Genomic DNA, 15,363 nt, shown 5'->3' with positions numbered 1-15,363 from the left:
GGGATGTGGCTCAGTGGTTGAGTGCTGCTGAGTTCAATCCCTAGTACAAAAAAAAAGCAGAGAGTGGACACACATGTCTTGTTTCTTCTATTTGAGGAAGTACTTTCAGCCTTTCCCCATTCAGTATCATGTTGGTTGTGCTTTCATCATATATATAGCCTTTATTGTATTGAGGAATGATCCTTCTATACCTAATGTGTTCAAGTATTTTATCATGAAGCAACACTGAATTTTATCAAATACATTTTCTGGATCTATTGAGATAACCAGATGACTTTTATCCTTCATACAGTTGATGAGATATATTATGTTGAACCATCCTTGCTTCACTAGGGTGAAACAAGTTTGATCACGGGATACAGTCTTTTTGATATATTGTTGAATTTCATTTGCTAGTATTTTATTGAGAGTTTTTACATGTATGTTCACTAGGGATATTGGTCTATAAGGTGTGTGTGTATTTGTATGTGTGTGTGTTGTGTCCATGTCAGGTTTTAGTAACAAGGTAATGCTAGCTTCATAGAATGAGTTTGGAAGAGTTCCATCCCTTTTAAGCCCATGAAATAATTTGAGAAGAATTGGTGTAACTTCTTTAAAAGTTGGATGTTTAATAGCAAAGCCATCTAGCCCTGAACTTTTCTTTGTTGAGAGACTTTCTATTCCTAATTCAATCTCATTACTTGTTCTTGGTCTATTCAGGTTTATGTCCTCTTCGTTCAGTTTTGATAGAACCATACATATCCAGAAATTTTCCATTTCTTTTAGGTTTTCCAATTTGTTAGCATGTAGTTTTTCATAATAATCCTTTGTATTTCTGTGGTATCAGTGGAAATATCTGTTTCTTAGGCCCTTTTTTTTTGATTCTTGGTTAGTCTAGCTAAAGTTTCATCCATTCGCTTATCATTTCAAAGAACCAACTCTTTGTTTCAGTGATTTTTTTTTCAGTCTCTGTCTCATTTATTTCTGCTTTGATCTTTCTTTCCTTTTACTAATTTGGGTTTGATTTGTTCTTGCTTTTCTAAATATTTGAGATATGTCAAGTTTTTTATTTGAAATGGTTCTATTTTTGATGTAGACACTCAGTATTATAAACTTCCCTCTTAGTGTTTTTGCTGCATTCCACAAATTTTGGAAGGTTGTGTTTCTATTTTCTTTCTCTTTGCAAAAATTTTAAATTCCCCTTTGATTCCCTTGATAACCCATCTGAACAGTTCAAGAGTGCTATTCAGACTCCAGGCATTTGTATAATTTCTAAAATTTCTTTGGTGTTGACTTTAGTTTTATTCCATTGTAATCAGAAAAGAGATGATGTCATTTTTCAAAACTTGTTCATTCTTGTTTTGTGTACTAATGTATGGTTTCTTCTAGAGAAAGTCCATGTACTAATGAAAAAAATGTATTCTGTAACTTTTAGATGAAATTTTCTATAAATGTCTTCCTGATAAAAATTATTTAACTACAGTGATTATTATTATTTATATTGTAGTATTGAAGAAACCTTAAACTGGAAGTCAGGGCTATAGATTTAGTAGGGAATAATATTCCTAGTGTGGAATTGATGGAGCCCCTACAGTATTTTGTACTTTAGTTCCTTCCATCCCAAAAAGAAGCTAAAATTGAGATCACAATCAGATTTGGTTATTAGTCATTTCCTGACAGTGAAGAACCTTGGATGATTACATTAACTCTAGACAATCAGGGACTCCTATAGAAGTTGGAAAGTGAACAGAGAAAAAAAGCAGTGGGTCTTGTTTTCATCTGGATTTCTTCTGTTACTGGAATTTCATGGAAAAGTGGGTTGGGGAAGAGGATTGTTAAGGAGTAACAAGATAAATACTAGTGAGTGATATGTCTTTGGGCTTTCAAAGATTGTGGAGCTAATTTTATAAGCTAACTTTTTTATTCCTCTACTTCCATCTAGGGTATTTTCGGCGATTGTGTTTGGCGCAGTGGCTCTAGGACATGCTAGTTCATTTGCACCAGACTACGCTAAAGCCAAACTGTCTGCAGCCCATTTATTCAAGCTATTTGAAAGACAACCTTTGATTGACAGCTACAGTACAGAGGGGCTATGGCCTGTGAGTTTCCTATTGCCTGATAAATGCTTAATTTTTTTTCTGTCTGCTACATTGTAACTGCATGATAAATTGGTGGTGGTTACACCAACATATACTTATTTGTGCTGTTTATATGGCTAATAGTTGGCCACCTTTCCTACCATTTCATAGGTTTCAAGGATTCTGAATTTTAGCATATCAAACCTTTTTAAAAAGTAAAACCAGATATACTAGAACCAAATAATTTTGACAAAAAATGTAGTAATCATTTCTACATGAAGGAATAGGCATAAATACTGTCATGTTGATATGATTTGCAATTTTATTTTAATCACATTTTATAATGGCTGAGTTATAAGTGGTAAGAAGGTCACTTTATTCACAATGAAAGTAATAATCCTATATTTTAGAATCTACAAAGAGTGTTCTTTGTGTCACACATGCTGCTGTGAGCTTGATGTCCAAGAAGCAATGTAGGTAAAAAGATTGGAGGTTACCCAATCTTTTGGGGACTTTACAAGGTACTTCATGTTCTAAGAAAATTGCTGTGCCTATCAAGTGAGATGAGGAGAGTTAGATAAAGAAGCTTCCAGCATTGAGACAGGAGCTGTCTGCTGAAACTCTATATAGATATTGTTGTTACATTTCTTAAGCTTTTGAACCTTCGGCTATGGGCTTAACTGCAACCTCAGAACAGCAGTTGGGAAAGTTACATGTTTGTCTTAAGTGAACCAGAAATTGAGTTTAGACAATACTTTTCTGTAATGATGTGTTGTCTAATCTGACTATACCCCTATTGCCCATCTTGGTTTTATATAATAACAACTTACTATCAATATAAACTGGTGCCATTGTTATATTGAATATACATTTCATGTTTTTGTAGCTACAATTTTGAAATCAGTAATTATCAGACCAATTATCCTTATAGTATTGTAAAAATTTTTAGGAGAAGTTTGAAGGAAACGTGACATTTAATGAAGTCGTGTTCAACTATCCCACCCGGCCAAATGTGCCAGTGCTTCAGGGGTTAAGCCTGGAGGTGAAGAAGGGCCAGACACTGGCCCTGGTGGGCAGCAGTGGCTGTGGGAAGAGCACAGTGGTCCAGCTCCTCGAGCGGTTCTACGACCCTATGGCTGGGACAGTGGTGAGCACATTCTCTTAATAAGTAGATTTAAGGCTGTATTTTACATAGTCAAACCAATATTGTCAAAATAAAAACAATTAAGTAAGTGAATATCTATAATCATATTTAATACAATGACTGCATTGTAGAAGACCCAAATGGGCTTATATATGGGGAAAATAGGATAGACTATCTGAAACTTAATCTAGTTCAGAAAATACTGGATATGAGGTTGACCTCTACCTTCCCATGGGCCTTTTGAGTCAGCCTGACAGCTAAGAACAAACTCACTTCTGAAGCCGGTAAGGAATGTCATGCCTCCTATGCCTCCATAGGGGCTATGGCCTGTGAGTTTCCTGTTGCCTGATGAATGCTTAATTTTTTTCATAAAGGTTTGCTATAAAATGAAAACAGTTCTCCCAAAGATACTGCACTTTGTAGCTTTCCAACGTCCATTGAATTTTCTTCTTTAATGCTGTCAGAAAAGAAAAGCAGGAGAAATTTGAGTCTGGCAGTTCTCAGGGAAGAGAGGGAGGGTAGGACCTGAGTCTGCTTTGCTATTCTCTCTAACTCTGTACTGTGGGCTCTCTGACTTTGACCCCTGACCTCCAGCTCATTTGTGTTTGGCTCTTGTCATTGATTTCTGACATATAGTTCTTGGCTGTCTTCCTTGAATAAAGATCTGGCTGTAACTCAGAGTGCCTGCATCTGCCTTTACCTTGGGATAGCACCTATAACCTAGCCCTGGGAATCTATCCTGAATTAGATGGTCATCAAAAGGGGAAGAAGTTTATGGCTGGCAGCTCTCAGGGAAAAGAGAGGGAGGAATAGGACCAGAGTCACCCCACTTTCAGAATCAGGCTATGTTACTGATCATCTTGTTTTTCCTGGTATGCCTATGGAAGAGGGCATAGGTCAAGCTGAAGGATTGGAATCCATCTGGGGACAGTAGATCTGAGTGGAATACCTTGATGCAGACTCTCTAAAAGGCAGAGGATGACATAAATGCCCAGTGGAGGGCAGATAGGGACAGAGGCTTGTGGAAGGACAGGACCAAATATTTTATCATTTTTCCATCTAGCTCTAGATAAGGACAACCTAGTCACCATAAAAATCATCTTGTTGGATTTGAGCAGGACTCCTGGCTCCCAAAACCCAAAGTCCAAAGTTCTATCCACACAGGGCTCGCGAGAACATTAGCAGAGTCACCAATCAACACATCTGCAGATCTGCAAGCCTTTGCTCCACTCCCAAGCAGGCCACTTAGCTGCTACCTACCCACAGCACAATGCCATCACCCAGCTCCCCGATCCCACCAGACACCTTGACGCTGAAAGCAGACTGCCTCCATCTTGGCTCAACATTCTTGCCATATTAGATGGGGGCAGCTCCCAGATCAGATCTTGGGTGGCCAGGAGAGGTCTTGAAATCCTACAAAAGCACTACAAATCTATAGGGTAAAAACAATAGCACCTCAGACCCACAGAGCTGGAAAGGAAGACACCCGAGCAACATGAAAAGACAAGGGAAGAAAGTGCCCCAAACAAATCAAGATACCACATCATTAGAATCATTGGCAGCCACAACAGAAGAAAAGACACATAAGGAGTTCAGGATGTACGTGGTTAAAATGTTCTGTGAACTGAAAAGTATAAGAGAGCAAATACAGGCAGTGAAAGATGACTTTGACAAGGAGCTACATAAACAAATACAGGAAGCAAAAGATGACCTCAACAGAGAGAGAGAGGTTCAGAAAAAACAAAACAGAGAAATCCTTGAAATGAAAGAAACAATAAACCAAATTAAAAGCTCAAATAAAAAGCATCACCAACAGAGTAGACCACTTGGAAGATAGGACATCAGACAACGAAGACAAAATATATAATCTTGAAAAGAACATAGACCACATAGTGATAATGGTAAGAAACCATGAGCACAACATTCAAGAAATATGGGATAGCACAAAAAGACCAAATTTAAGAGTTATTGGGATAGAGGAAAACATAGAGGTCCAAACCAAAGGAATGAACAATCTATTCAATGAAGTAATGTCAGAAAATTTTCCAAACATGAAAAATGAATTGGAAATCCAAATTCAAGAAGCCTACAGGATGCCAAATATACAAAATCACAACAGATCCACATCAAAGCACATTATAATAAAAAATGCCCAACATACAGAATAAGGAAAGAATTTTAAAAGCCACGAGAGAAAGGAATCAGATTACATATAGGGGAAAACCAACTAGGATAATGGCAGATTTTTCAACACAGACCATAAAAGCTAGAAGATCCTGAAACAACATATATCAACTCTGAAAGAAATGGATGCCAACCAAGAATCTGTACCAGCAAAATTAAGCTTTAGATTTAAAGATGAAATAAAAGATGATAAACAAAAGTAAAAAAGAATTTATAGCTAGAAAACCGGCACTATAAAATATTCCATGAAAAGGAAATGAAAAACAGCGGTGAAAATCAGCAGAGGGAGGTATATCCTAAAGGAAAAACTAATCAAAGAAAAAAAAATCAAATCAAGTTAAATAACAAAGATAAACAAATATGTCTGAGAATACAAACTATGTCTCAACAATAAACCTGAATGTTAATGAATTAAACTCACCAATCAAAAGACATAAGCTAGCATCTGGGATTTTAAAAAATACTCAACAATATTCTGCCTTCAGGAGACTAATCTTATAGGAAAAGATATACACAGACTGAAGATGAAAGGTTGGGAAAAATCATACCACTCACATGGACTGCAGAAGCAAGCAGGGGTTTCTATCCTCATATCAAATAAAGTAGACTTCAAGCCAAAGTTAATCTAGATAAATAAATAAATAAATAAAGATGGACATTACATACTAATCGATGGAACCATACAACAACAACACATAACAATCATAAATATATATGCTCCTCAAAATGGTGCGCTATGTTCATCAAACAAGTTCTTCTCAAGTTCAAGAGTCAAATTGATCACAACACAATAATCTTAGGTGACTTTAACATACCTCTCTCACCACTGGATAGATCTTCCAAACAAAAGTTAAATAAAGAAACTATAGAACTCAATAATACAATCAATAACTTAGATTTAACTGATACATATAGATTATTTCAACCTGCATCAAGCAGATACACTTTGTTCTCAGCAGCACATGGATCCTTCTCTAAAATAAACCATATAATATGCCACAAAGCAACTCTTAGCAAATACAAAAAAGTAGAGATACTACCAGGTATTTTATCAGATCATAATGTAATGAAATTGGAAGTCAATGACAAAATAAAAAATAAAAATTATTCCAACACCTGGAGACTAAACAATATGCCACTGAAGAAGACATCAAGGAAGAGATTAAAAAATTCTTAGTGGTAAATGAGAACATAGACATAACATATCTTAGTGCTTTAGGTACTAATAGGAAAGTTCATTGCATGGAGTTCATTCCTTAAAAGAAGAAAAAGTCAACAAATAAATGACCTCACATTACATCTCAAAGCCAAAGGAAAAGAAGATCAAATCAACAGCAAAAGCAGTAGAAGGCAATAAATAGTTAAAATTATAGCTGAAATTAATGAAATCGAAACAAAAGAAACAATTGAAAAATTTGACAAAACAAAAAGTCGATTCTTTGAAAAAATAAATAAAATTGACAGACCCTTAGCTATGCTAATGAAGAGAAGGAGAGAGAAAAATCAAATTACCAGCATACATGATGAAAAAGGTAATATCATAATAGACACTACAGAAATACAGAGGATAATTAGAAATTATTTTAAAAACTTACACTCCAATAAAATAGAAGATATTGAAGGCATCAACAAATTTCTTAAGTCATACGATTTTCCCAGATTGAATCAGGAAGATATACACAATTTAAACAGACCAATATCAAGTGATTAAATAGAAGATGCCATGAGAAGCTTACCAACCAAGAAAAGCCCAGGACCAGATGGATACACAGCTGAGTTCTAGAAGACCTTTAAAGAACAACTAATACCAATACTCCTCAATTTATTTCAGGAAATAGAAAAAGAGGGAGCACTTCCATACTTATTCTATGAGGCCAGTATCACCCCTGATTCCAAAACTCGGCAAAGATACATCAAAAAAAAAAAAAAAAAAAAAAAAAAAAGAAAGAAAAAAAGAAAACTTCAGACCAATATCTCTCATGAACACAGATGCAAAAATTCTGAATAAAATTCTGATTCTGGCAAATTGAATAAAAAACATATCAAAAAGATCATGCACCATGATCAAATGGGATTCATCACAGGGATGCAAGGTTGGTTCAACATACATAAATCAATAAATGTAATTTATCACATCAATGGACTCAAAGATAAAGTCAGATGATCATTTCAATAGATGCAGAAAAAGCATTTGACAAAATATAGCACCACTTTTCATTCAAAACACTAGAAAAACTAGGGATAACAGGAACATATCTCAACATTGTAAAAGCTATCTACCATAAGCCCTAGGCCAACATCATTCTAAATGGAGAAAAGTTGAAGGCATTCCCTCTAAAAACTGGAACAAGACAGGGATGCCCCTCTTTCACCACTTCTATTTAACATAGTTCTTTAAACACTGGCCAGAGCAGTTAGACAAAAGAATTAAAGGGATATGTATAGGAAAAGAAGAACTTAAACTAACACTATTTGCTGATGATATGATTCTATACTTAGAAGACCCAAAAAACTCCACCATAAAACTTCTAGAACAGTAAATGAATTCAGCAAAGTAGCAGGATATAAAATCAACATCCATATATCAAAAGCATTTCTGTATATCAGTGACAAATCCTCTGAGAAGGAAATGAGGAAAACTACACCATTCACAATAAACTAATTAAAAAAATAAGATACTTGGGAATCAACTTAATGAAAGAGGTGAAAGATCTATACAATGAAAACTACAGAACCCTAAAGAGAGAAATCAAAGAAGAACTTAGAAAATGGAAAGATCTATCTTGCTCTTGGATAGGCAGAATTAATATTATCAAAATACCATACTACCAAAAGCACTATATAGATTTAATGCAATTCTGATCAAAATTCCAATGGCATTCCTCATAGAAATAGAAAAAGCAATCATAACATTCATCTGGAAAAATAAGAGACCCAGAATAACTAAAGCAATTCTTAGCAGGAAGAGTGAAGCAGGTGGCATCACTATACCAGTCCTTAAATTATACTACAGAGAAATAGTAGTTAAACAGCATGGTATTGGCACAAAAACAGACTGGTAGACCAATGGTACAGAATAGAAGACACAGAGACTAACCCACAAAATTACAATTATCTTATATTAGACAAAGATGCCGAGAACATGCATTGGAGAAAAGATGGCCTCTTCAACAAATGGTGTTGGGAAAACTAGACATCCATGTGCAACAAAATGAAATTAAACCCCTATCTCTCACCATGCACAAAACTCAACTCAAAGTGGATCAAGGATTTAGGAATACAAGCAGAGACTCTCCATCTAATAGAAGAAAAAGTAGGCCCTAATCTCCATCGTGTGGGATTAGGCTCAACTTCCTTAATAAGACTCCTGTAACACAAGACTTAAAACCAAGAATCAATAAATGGAATGGACTTAAACTAAAAAGTTTCTTCTCAGCAAAAGAAACAATCTGTGAGCAGAAGAGAGAGCCTACATCTTGGGAGCAAATTTTTAGCCCTTACACATCAGATAGAGCACTAATCTCTAGGGTATATAAATAACTCAAAAAGCTAAACACCAAAAACAAAAACAAAAAAACAAATAACTCAATCAATAAATGGGCCAATGACCTGACAGACACTTCTCAGAAGAGGACATACAATCAATGAACAAATATCTGAAAAAAATATTCATCATCTCTAGCAATTAGAGAAATGCAAATCAAAACTACTCTAAGATATCATCTCACTCCAATCAGAATGGCAGCTATTATGACGACAAACAACAATAAGTGTTGGCAAGGATGTGGGGGAAAAGGTGCACTCATACACTGCTGGTGGGACTACAAATTGGTGCAGCCAATCTGGAAAGCAGCATGGAGATTCCTTGGAAATCTGGGAATGGAACCACCATTTGACCCAGCTATCCCTCTCCTCAGGCTATACCTAAAGGACTTAAAAACAGCATACTACAGGGACACAGCCACATCAATGTTTATAGCAGCACAATTCACAATAGCTAAACTGTGGAACCAACCTACATGCCCTTCAGTAGAGGAATGGTTAAAAAAATGTGGCATGTATACACAATGGAATATTACTCAGCAATAAAGAGAATAAAATCATGGCATTTGACAGATTTGGAGAAGATAATGCTAAATGAAGTTAGCTAATCCCAAAAAGATAAATGCCGAATGTATTCTCTGATGTAAGGTGACTGACTCGTAGTGGGGTAGGGAGGGGGAGCCTGGGAGGAACAAACGAATTGTAGATAGGGCAGAGGGGTAGGAGGGGAAGAGAGAGGCAGAGGGTTTAGCAATGATGGTGGAATGTGATGGACATCATTATCCAAAGTACATGCATGAAGACATGAATTGGTGTGAACATACTTTATATACAAACAGAGATATGAAAAATTGTGCTCTATATGTGTAATAAGAATTATAATGCATTCTGCTGTCATGTGTTTTAAAAATATAGTCAATTTTTTAAAAAAATCATCTTGTTGGCCATGTTGGCCTCAGCAGTATGAGTCCTTGCATCATGAGGCTTGGTATTTCATAACTACTGATGCCACATGCAATAACCCTCCAGGAAATTTAGTTACTTATTATTCAGGGGCTTTTTTGTCCCCTTTTCCTTTTTAAAGCCACTTACAGTTTGTGAACTTTGCTTTTCAGCTCCTCGATGGTCAAGAAGCAAAGAAACTCAATGTTCAATGGCTCAGAGCTCAACTTGGAATTGTGTCCCAGGAACCCATCCTGTTTGACTGCAGCATTGCTGAGAACATTGCCTATGGAGACAACAGCCGGTTCGTGTCACAGGAAGAGATTGTGAAAGCAGCCAAAGCAGCCAACATACATCCTTTCATCGAGATGTTGCCCCAGGTGAGTTAATCAGTAAGAGCTGAAATTGGAATACACTACAGTTTTTATCTCCAAAATGATTCCCAAAGTTATACCAATTGGCTAGTAACAAAATGTATTGATTTATTAGCATTGTGACACTTTTTAAGGATAACAGGTTTTTAAATTTGCAAATCGGAAGACCTTATGCCCACCTTATACAAATGTAGTGAGAAGCAAATGAGGTGGCGCTAAGGTCAAAGCAGCATACCTCAGGTTGCAAACTGGTTGTCATGGGCTAGACTGAAGTCACATTGTCTAGACTGAAGTCAGATTTTGTTTAGTCACATGCTAATTTTTTAAAATTTAAACCTTTTATTTTGAGATAAGTATAGATTCACATGCAATTATAAGGAATACAGATATCTTATGTATTCTTTGCCTAGTTCTCTGCAAAACTAATATTATAACTAGGGAATTGACATTAATATGATCTACTGCTCTTATTTGGACATTGTGAACATTACTTGTCCTTACTTATGTACATGTGTATCTAGTTCCATTAATTATAGTGCCAGTGTGGTTTCATGTGTCCACTGTCATCAGGATATAGAACATTTCCATCACTGTCCAGACCCCTCATGTTGCCCTTTTCTATTCACAACCCCCTTCTTCCAATTCTCACTGTGTTTCCTAAACTCTGGCAACCACCTGTTCTCCATTTGTACACTTTTCTATTTTAAGAATGTTATATAAAAATACAGACACTTATATATACTTCTGGGATTAGTTTTTTCACTTGGCATAGTTCTCTGAAGTTGTGTGTACTTACAAGTCATTCCTGCTCCTTACTCAATAGCATTTCATGGTATCAATGAACCACAATTTAACCTTTTCCCTGGAAAAGGTAATAATGTAGGTTATTCCCAGTTTTGGGCTACTATAAATAAAAATGTTATAAATACTAGTATACAGGTGTTTGTATGAACCTAAGTTTTTATTTTTCTAGGATAAGCACCCAGGAGTATAATTCCTGGGCCATATGGTAATTACATATTTATTTTTATTAAAAATCTCTAAAATGTTTTTCAGAGTGTTGTACCATTTTATATTCATACCAGTAGTACATGCATGAGTGATGCTGTCTTTGAATGTTTACCAGAATTTGTTGCTGCCACTGTTTTAATCTAAACTATTCTTATGAGTATAGTAAAATATCATTGTGGTTTTAATTTGATTTGCCTAAAGGGAAATAAAATTGAATAGTCTTTCCATTTACTTATTAGCCATTTACATATACTCCTTTACAAAAAAAACTTATCCATTTCTAATTACTAATTTTTAATGTTGAATTCCAACAGTTTTTAAAGTATATTTTAGTTACTCTCAGATATGTAGTTTGTAAACATTTTTTCCAGTCCATAGCTTGTTTTTCTACCCTCTTAGGATCTTTTGCAAAGAAAAATTTTAATTCTGATGAGGTCTAATTTATTTTTCCTTAGACTAGTCAATGGGCCAGAGATTTTCTCCATTTTCAAAAGTTTTAATTGTTTGACATTTTACATTTAAGCCTCTGGGCCATTTTGTGTCAATTTAAGCATGTGTGGGCCTAGCAAAATAACTTGACATTTCTAAAGGTGATGATAGGAACAATTCATTTATGGTATTCATCTCACATTTAGGATTCCAGTGGATTAACTGAAGTACAGCTTAATTAGTTTTGCTTTTATATTCTGCTACAATTAGAAATCACTCACACAAATAATTTTAAAATTATGTTGGTTAGCCTTACCAACTTTTAAGAGATAGGTGTTGACTTGAATCAAATATTGAATTTGATATGAACAGAAAATCTTCAGCCTTCAGTTTCAGCTGAACTTTAGGAAATTAATTCACATGATGTATATCACAGCCCAAGCTCTGCAAACTTATCCAACTCAATTTGCAGATTTTCACTCTGTCCTAAGCCTAGAAATTTTTCTAAAAATCCAGCTCCAAGAAAGTTCTATACAAAGATTTTTCTTTCTTCCATATATCTCACTTTCTTCTCTCTCTTCTACCTTGTCTCCACAATTTCTCTATATTTTGATCTTTCAGAGCATCTTGTGGATACTATGAATTTGGTCCTTTTCCCTTAAACTAAGTACTGTATACAAATATTTTCTCTCTGTGTATGAATTATTTTGTGGAAGGAACAAAGCTGATTTTATTTGATTTTCCACAGTTTTAGGCACAGCAGATACTCAGTAAATATTTAAGTGAGTATTCATTATTATAGTATTAAAAGAGAATAAAATAGGACTGGGGCTGTAGCTTAGTAGTACAGAGCTTGCCTAGCAGGTGCGAGAGCCTAGATTCAATCCCTTGTGAGGAAAAGGATGTCTCCACAGGAGTCATAGGAACATTACAAATTTTTTAAACTTTGAAATTCTTAGCATTGGACCTTTTGAGAACTCCATGGATATCAGATCAAATGGTATTATAATAATGGTAGTAATTCAAGAACTTGTCCAAATTTCTGTCACAGAATATCATTGAGAATGAAAGTCATTAGTTTTCTAGTTTAATTTTAAAAACAAGACTTTTATTAATTTGAAAATATATTAAATTGACAAAAGTCTTACTAATAAAAAAGAGCTGCGGATATATCTTGATGATTGAGCATCCCTGGATTCAATTCCTCTATCACACACACAAAATTTATACACACCATAAAATTTATACACACACAAATCTCTCTCTCAACCCCTCCTCCCCACACACCAGTAGCAAGTTTTCTGGGTTGGGACTTTATCAAATTTATTAATGTCTAACTTGTAGAAATATGAAACCAGAGTGGGAGATAAAGGAACTCAGCTCTCAGGAGGTCAAAAACAGAGGATTGCTATTGCCCGGGCACTCGTCAGACAGCCTCAAATTCTGCTGTTGGATGAAGCGACATCAGCTCTGGATACTGAAAGTGAAAAGGTTTGGCCTCCACTTTATGCCTTACGAAGTTAATGAAATGGACATTTTAAAAAAATCTCAGCTATGAAAAAAAAGAGGGGGAAATTAACACTGAAATTTTGACAATGGTTATTTTGAGATAGTAAATATTTCATAATTTTTAAAAATGATCACATATTACTTTTATAAAAAGAAAACAAGCATTCAAAAGAAAGCTGAATTAATCACTTTTTAGCACATTAACTATACAATGAAACTCAAAAAGGAACCAAATAAAATGATATGGAGATTAATTAGAAAATTTATGTAATTAATATTATTTAAATCATGGGAATCCATTTGTAATTAAAATGTAGAACATAACTATATGTAGATTAATATCAAATACGTAAAACATACATGCATAAAACCAAAGATGCAAAAAGAGTACAAAATAAGTTAAAACAGTTGACTTGCTAGGATGGCAACATTTTAAAATGCCCTTTAATGTTAAAATTTGTACAATTTTCAGGACAGGGATTCTGTCTGATTTATTGACAGGTCGTCCAGGAAGCCCTGGACAAAGCCAGAGAAGGCCGCACCTGCATCGTGATCGCTCACCGCCTGTCCACCATCCAGAATGCAGACATGATTGTGGTGTTTCAGAATGGCAAGGTCAAGGAGCACGGCACACATCAACAGTTGTTGGCACAGAAAGGCATTTATTTTTCAATGGTCAGTATCCAGGCTGGCACACAGAACTTATGAACTCCTGTTATAGTACCTCCTAAAAATAAATTCAGATCATTCAACAACTTTCTGACTTGTAAAAGAAGTTTCTAGTTTAAGTCATTAAATACAGGTTTATTTTTGCTTCACATCAATTCAGATTATCCAATTTGGTGTTCAATATTACAGCATCTGAAACTTGAGAGTTGGAAGTAGCAACTGCCTTGAAGTATAGAACAGCAGCTTAGCTTAACCTGAGTAATCAGTCACACCAGAGGGAAGAACAAAGTTCAGTGTAGAATTAACATGTCACAGAAATCGGGAAAATTCCAAAGGTCCTGAAGAGGTGAGTAGATGACAGGGTTGTTTGGGAAGAAGTTTTCCAAGTACAAAGGAAAAATAAATTGCTCAAAAGCCTAATAATTCTTTTGTATATTTTCAAATCATTCCATTGTAGAATATAAGGGCTTTTATTTTCCATTTTTTTGTTAATGCATGTTGATTGCACATATTAATGGGGTTCACTGTGATATTTCCATACATATATGCAATGTGCATGGATGAAATTCAATCAATCACCCTTTTCCACCTACATTCCCGCCACAACCCTTCCCAATCCCTAGTGGTCACTATTTTACTTAAAGGTGTACTCTTCTCACCTTCATGTGAGAGAAAACATGTGTGGTACTTGTCTTTCTGTATGGCTTATTTCACTTCACATAATGCTCTTCAGTTCCATAAACATTGCTGCAAATGGCAGGATTTCATTATGGTTTATGGCTGAATAATACTCCATTGTGTGTATGCACCACATTTTCTTTATCCATTTATCTTTTGATGGGCATTGAGGCTGATGGACAGATAAACACAGGTGCAATAAACATGGGCACACGAGTGTCTCTTGGGTATGCTGGTCTTACCTCCTTTGTTTGTTTACACAGGAAAAAGGTAGCTGGTTCATATGGTAGATCTATTTTGAGGAACCTCCATATAGTTATCTATAGTGGCTGAAATAATTTACATTCCTACCAACAGTGTATGAGTTCCTTTTTCTCCATATCCTTGCTAGCATTTGGGTTTTCTGTTTGTTTATAATAGCCACTCTAACTGGGGTGAGATGGAATATCATTGTAGTTTTGACTTTCATCTCTCTGATGGTTGATGATATTGAGCATTTTTCCATGTTTGATTATTTTAATTTCTTCTTTGTAGAAGTGTCTTCAGGTCATTTTCCAATTTTAAAAAGTGGATTACTGTTTTTGTTTGTTTGTTTGTTTAGTTTTTGAGTTCTTTTTTTATTCTGAATGTTAATCCTCCATCAGATGAACACTTGGCAAATGTTTTTTCCCATTCTGTCGATTCTCTCTTCACTGTTGTTTCCTTCATTGTACAGAAACATTTGTAGATTTTTGCTTTAGTTTCCTGTGTTTTTTCCTAACCAGAAAAACATTGCCTGTACCAGGGGGTTGAAGTGTCTTCCCTGTTTTTTCCTAGCAGTTTC

The 15,363-nt window shown here is 35.2% G+C and overlaps 1 protein-coding gene across 3 annotated transcripts in view; it reads left to right on the top strand.

Annotated features, from left to right (window-relative positions):
- The window catches only part of Abcb4 (ATP binding cassette subfamily B member 4), a 66,772-nt gene extending 52,871 nt beyond the window's left edge, over positions 1-13,901 (top strand). For 2 of the 3 annotated variants that reach the window (XM_076860664.1, XM_076860656.1), the window contains 5 exons: positions 1,922-2,078; positions 3,007-3,204; positions 10,044-10,250; positions 13,029-13,175; positions 13,695-13,901. In XM_076860664.1, the coding sequence (XP_076716779.1) occupies positions 1,922-2,078; positions 3,007-3,204; positions 10,044-10,250; positions 13,029-13,175; positions 13,695-13,901 (916 nt within the window). Of the gene's footprint in view, positions 1-1,921; positions 2,079-3,006; positions 3,205-10,022; positions 10,251-13,028; positions 13,176-13,694 lie in introns of all 3 variants that reach the window. The other variant, XM_076860646.1, reaches the window with a different exon arrangement.
- Positions 13,902-15,363: the final 1,462 nt, after the last annotated feature.

The sequence above is a fragment of the Callospermophilus lateralis genome, chromosome 1 (genome assembly GCF_048772815.1).
Source record: "Callospermophilus lateralis isolate mCalLat2 chromosome 1, mCalLat2.hap1, whole genome shotgun sequence".
NCBI classification, from domain to species: Eukaryota; Metazoa; Chordata; class Mammalia; order Rodentia; family Sciuridae; genus Callospermophilus; species Callospermophilus lateralis.
The sequence above is the reverse complement of the archived record's forward strand: the minus strand, read 5'-3'. Positions and strand labels throughout refer to the sequence as shown.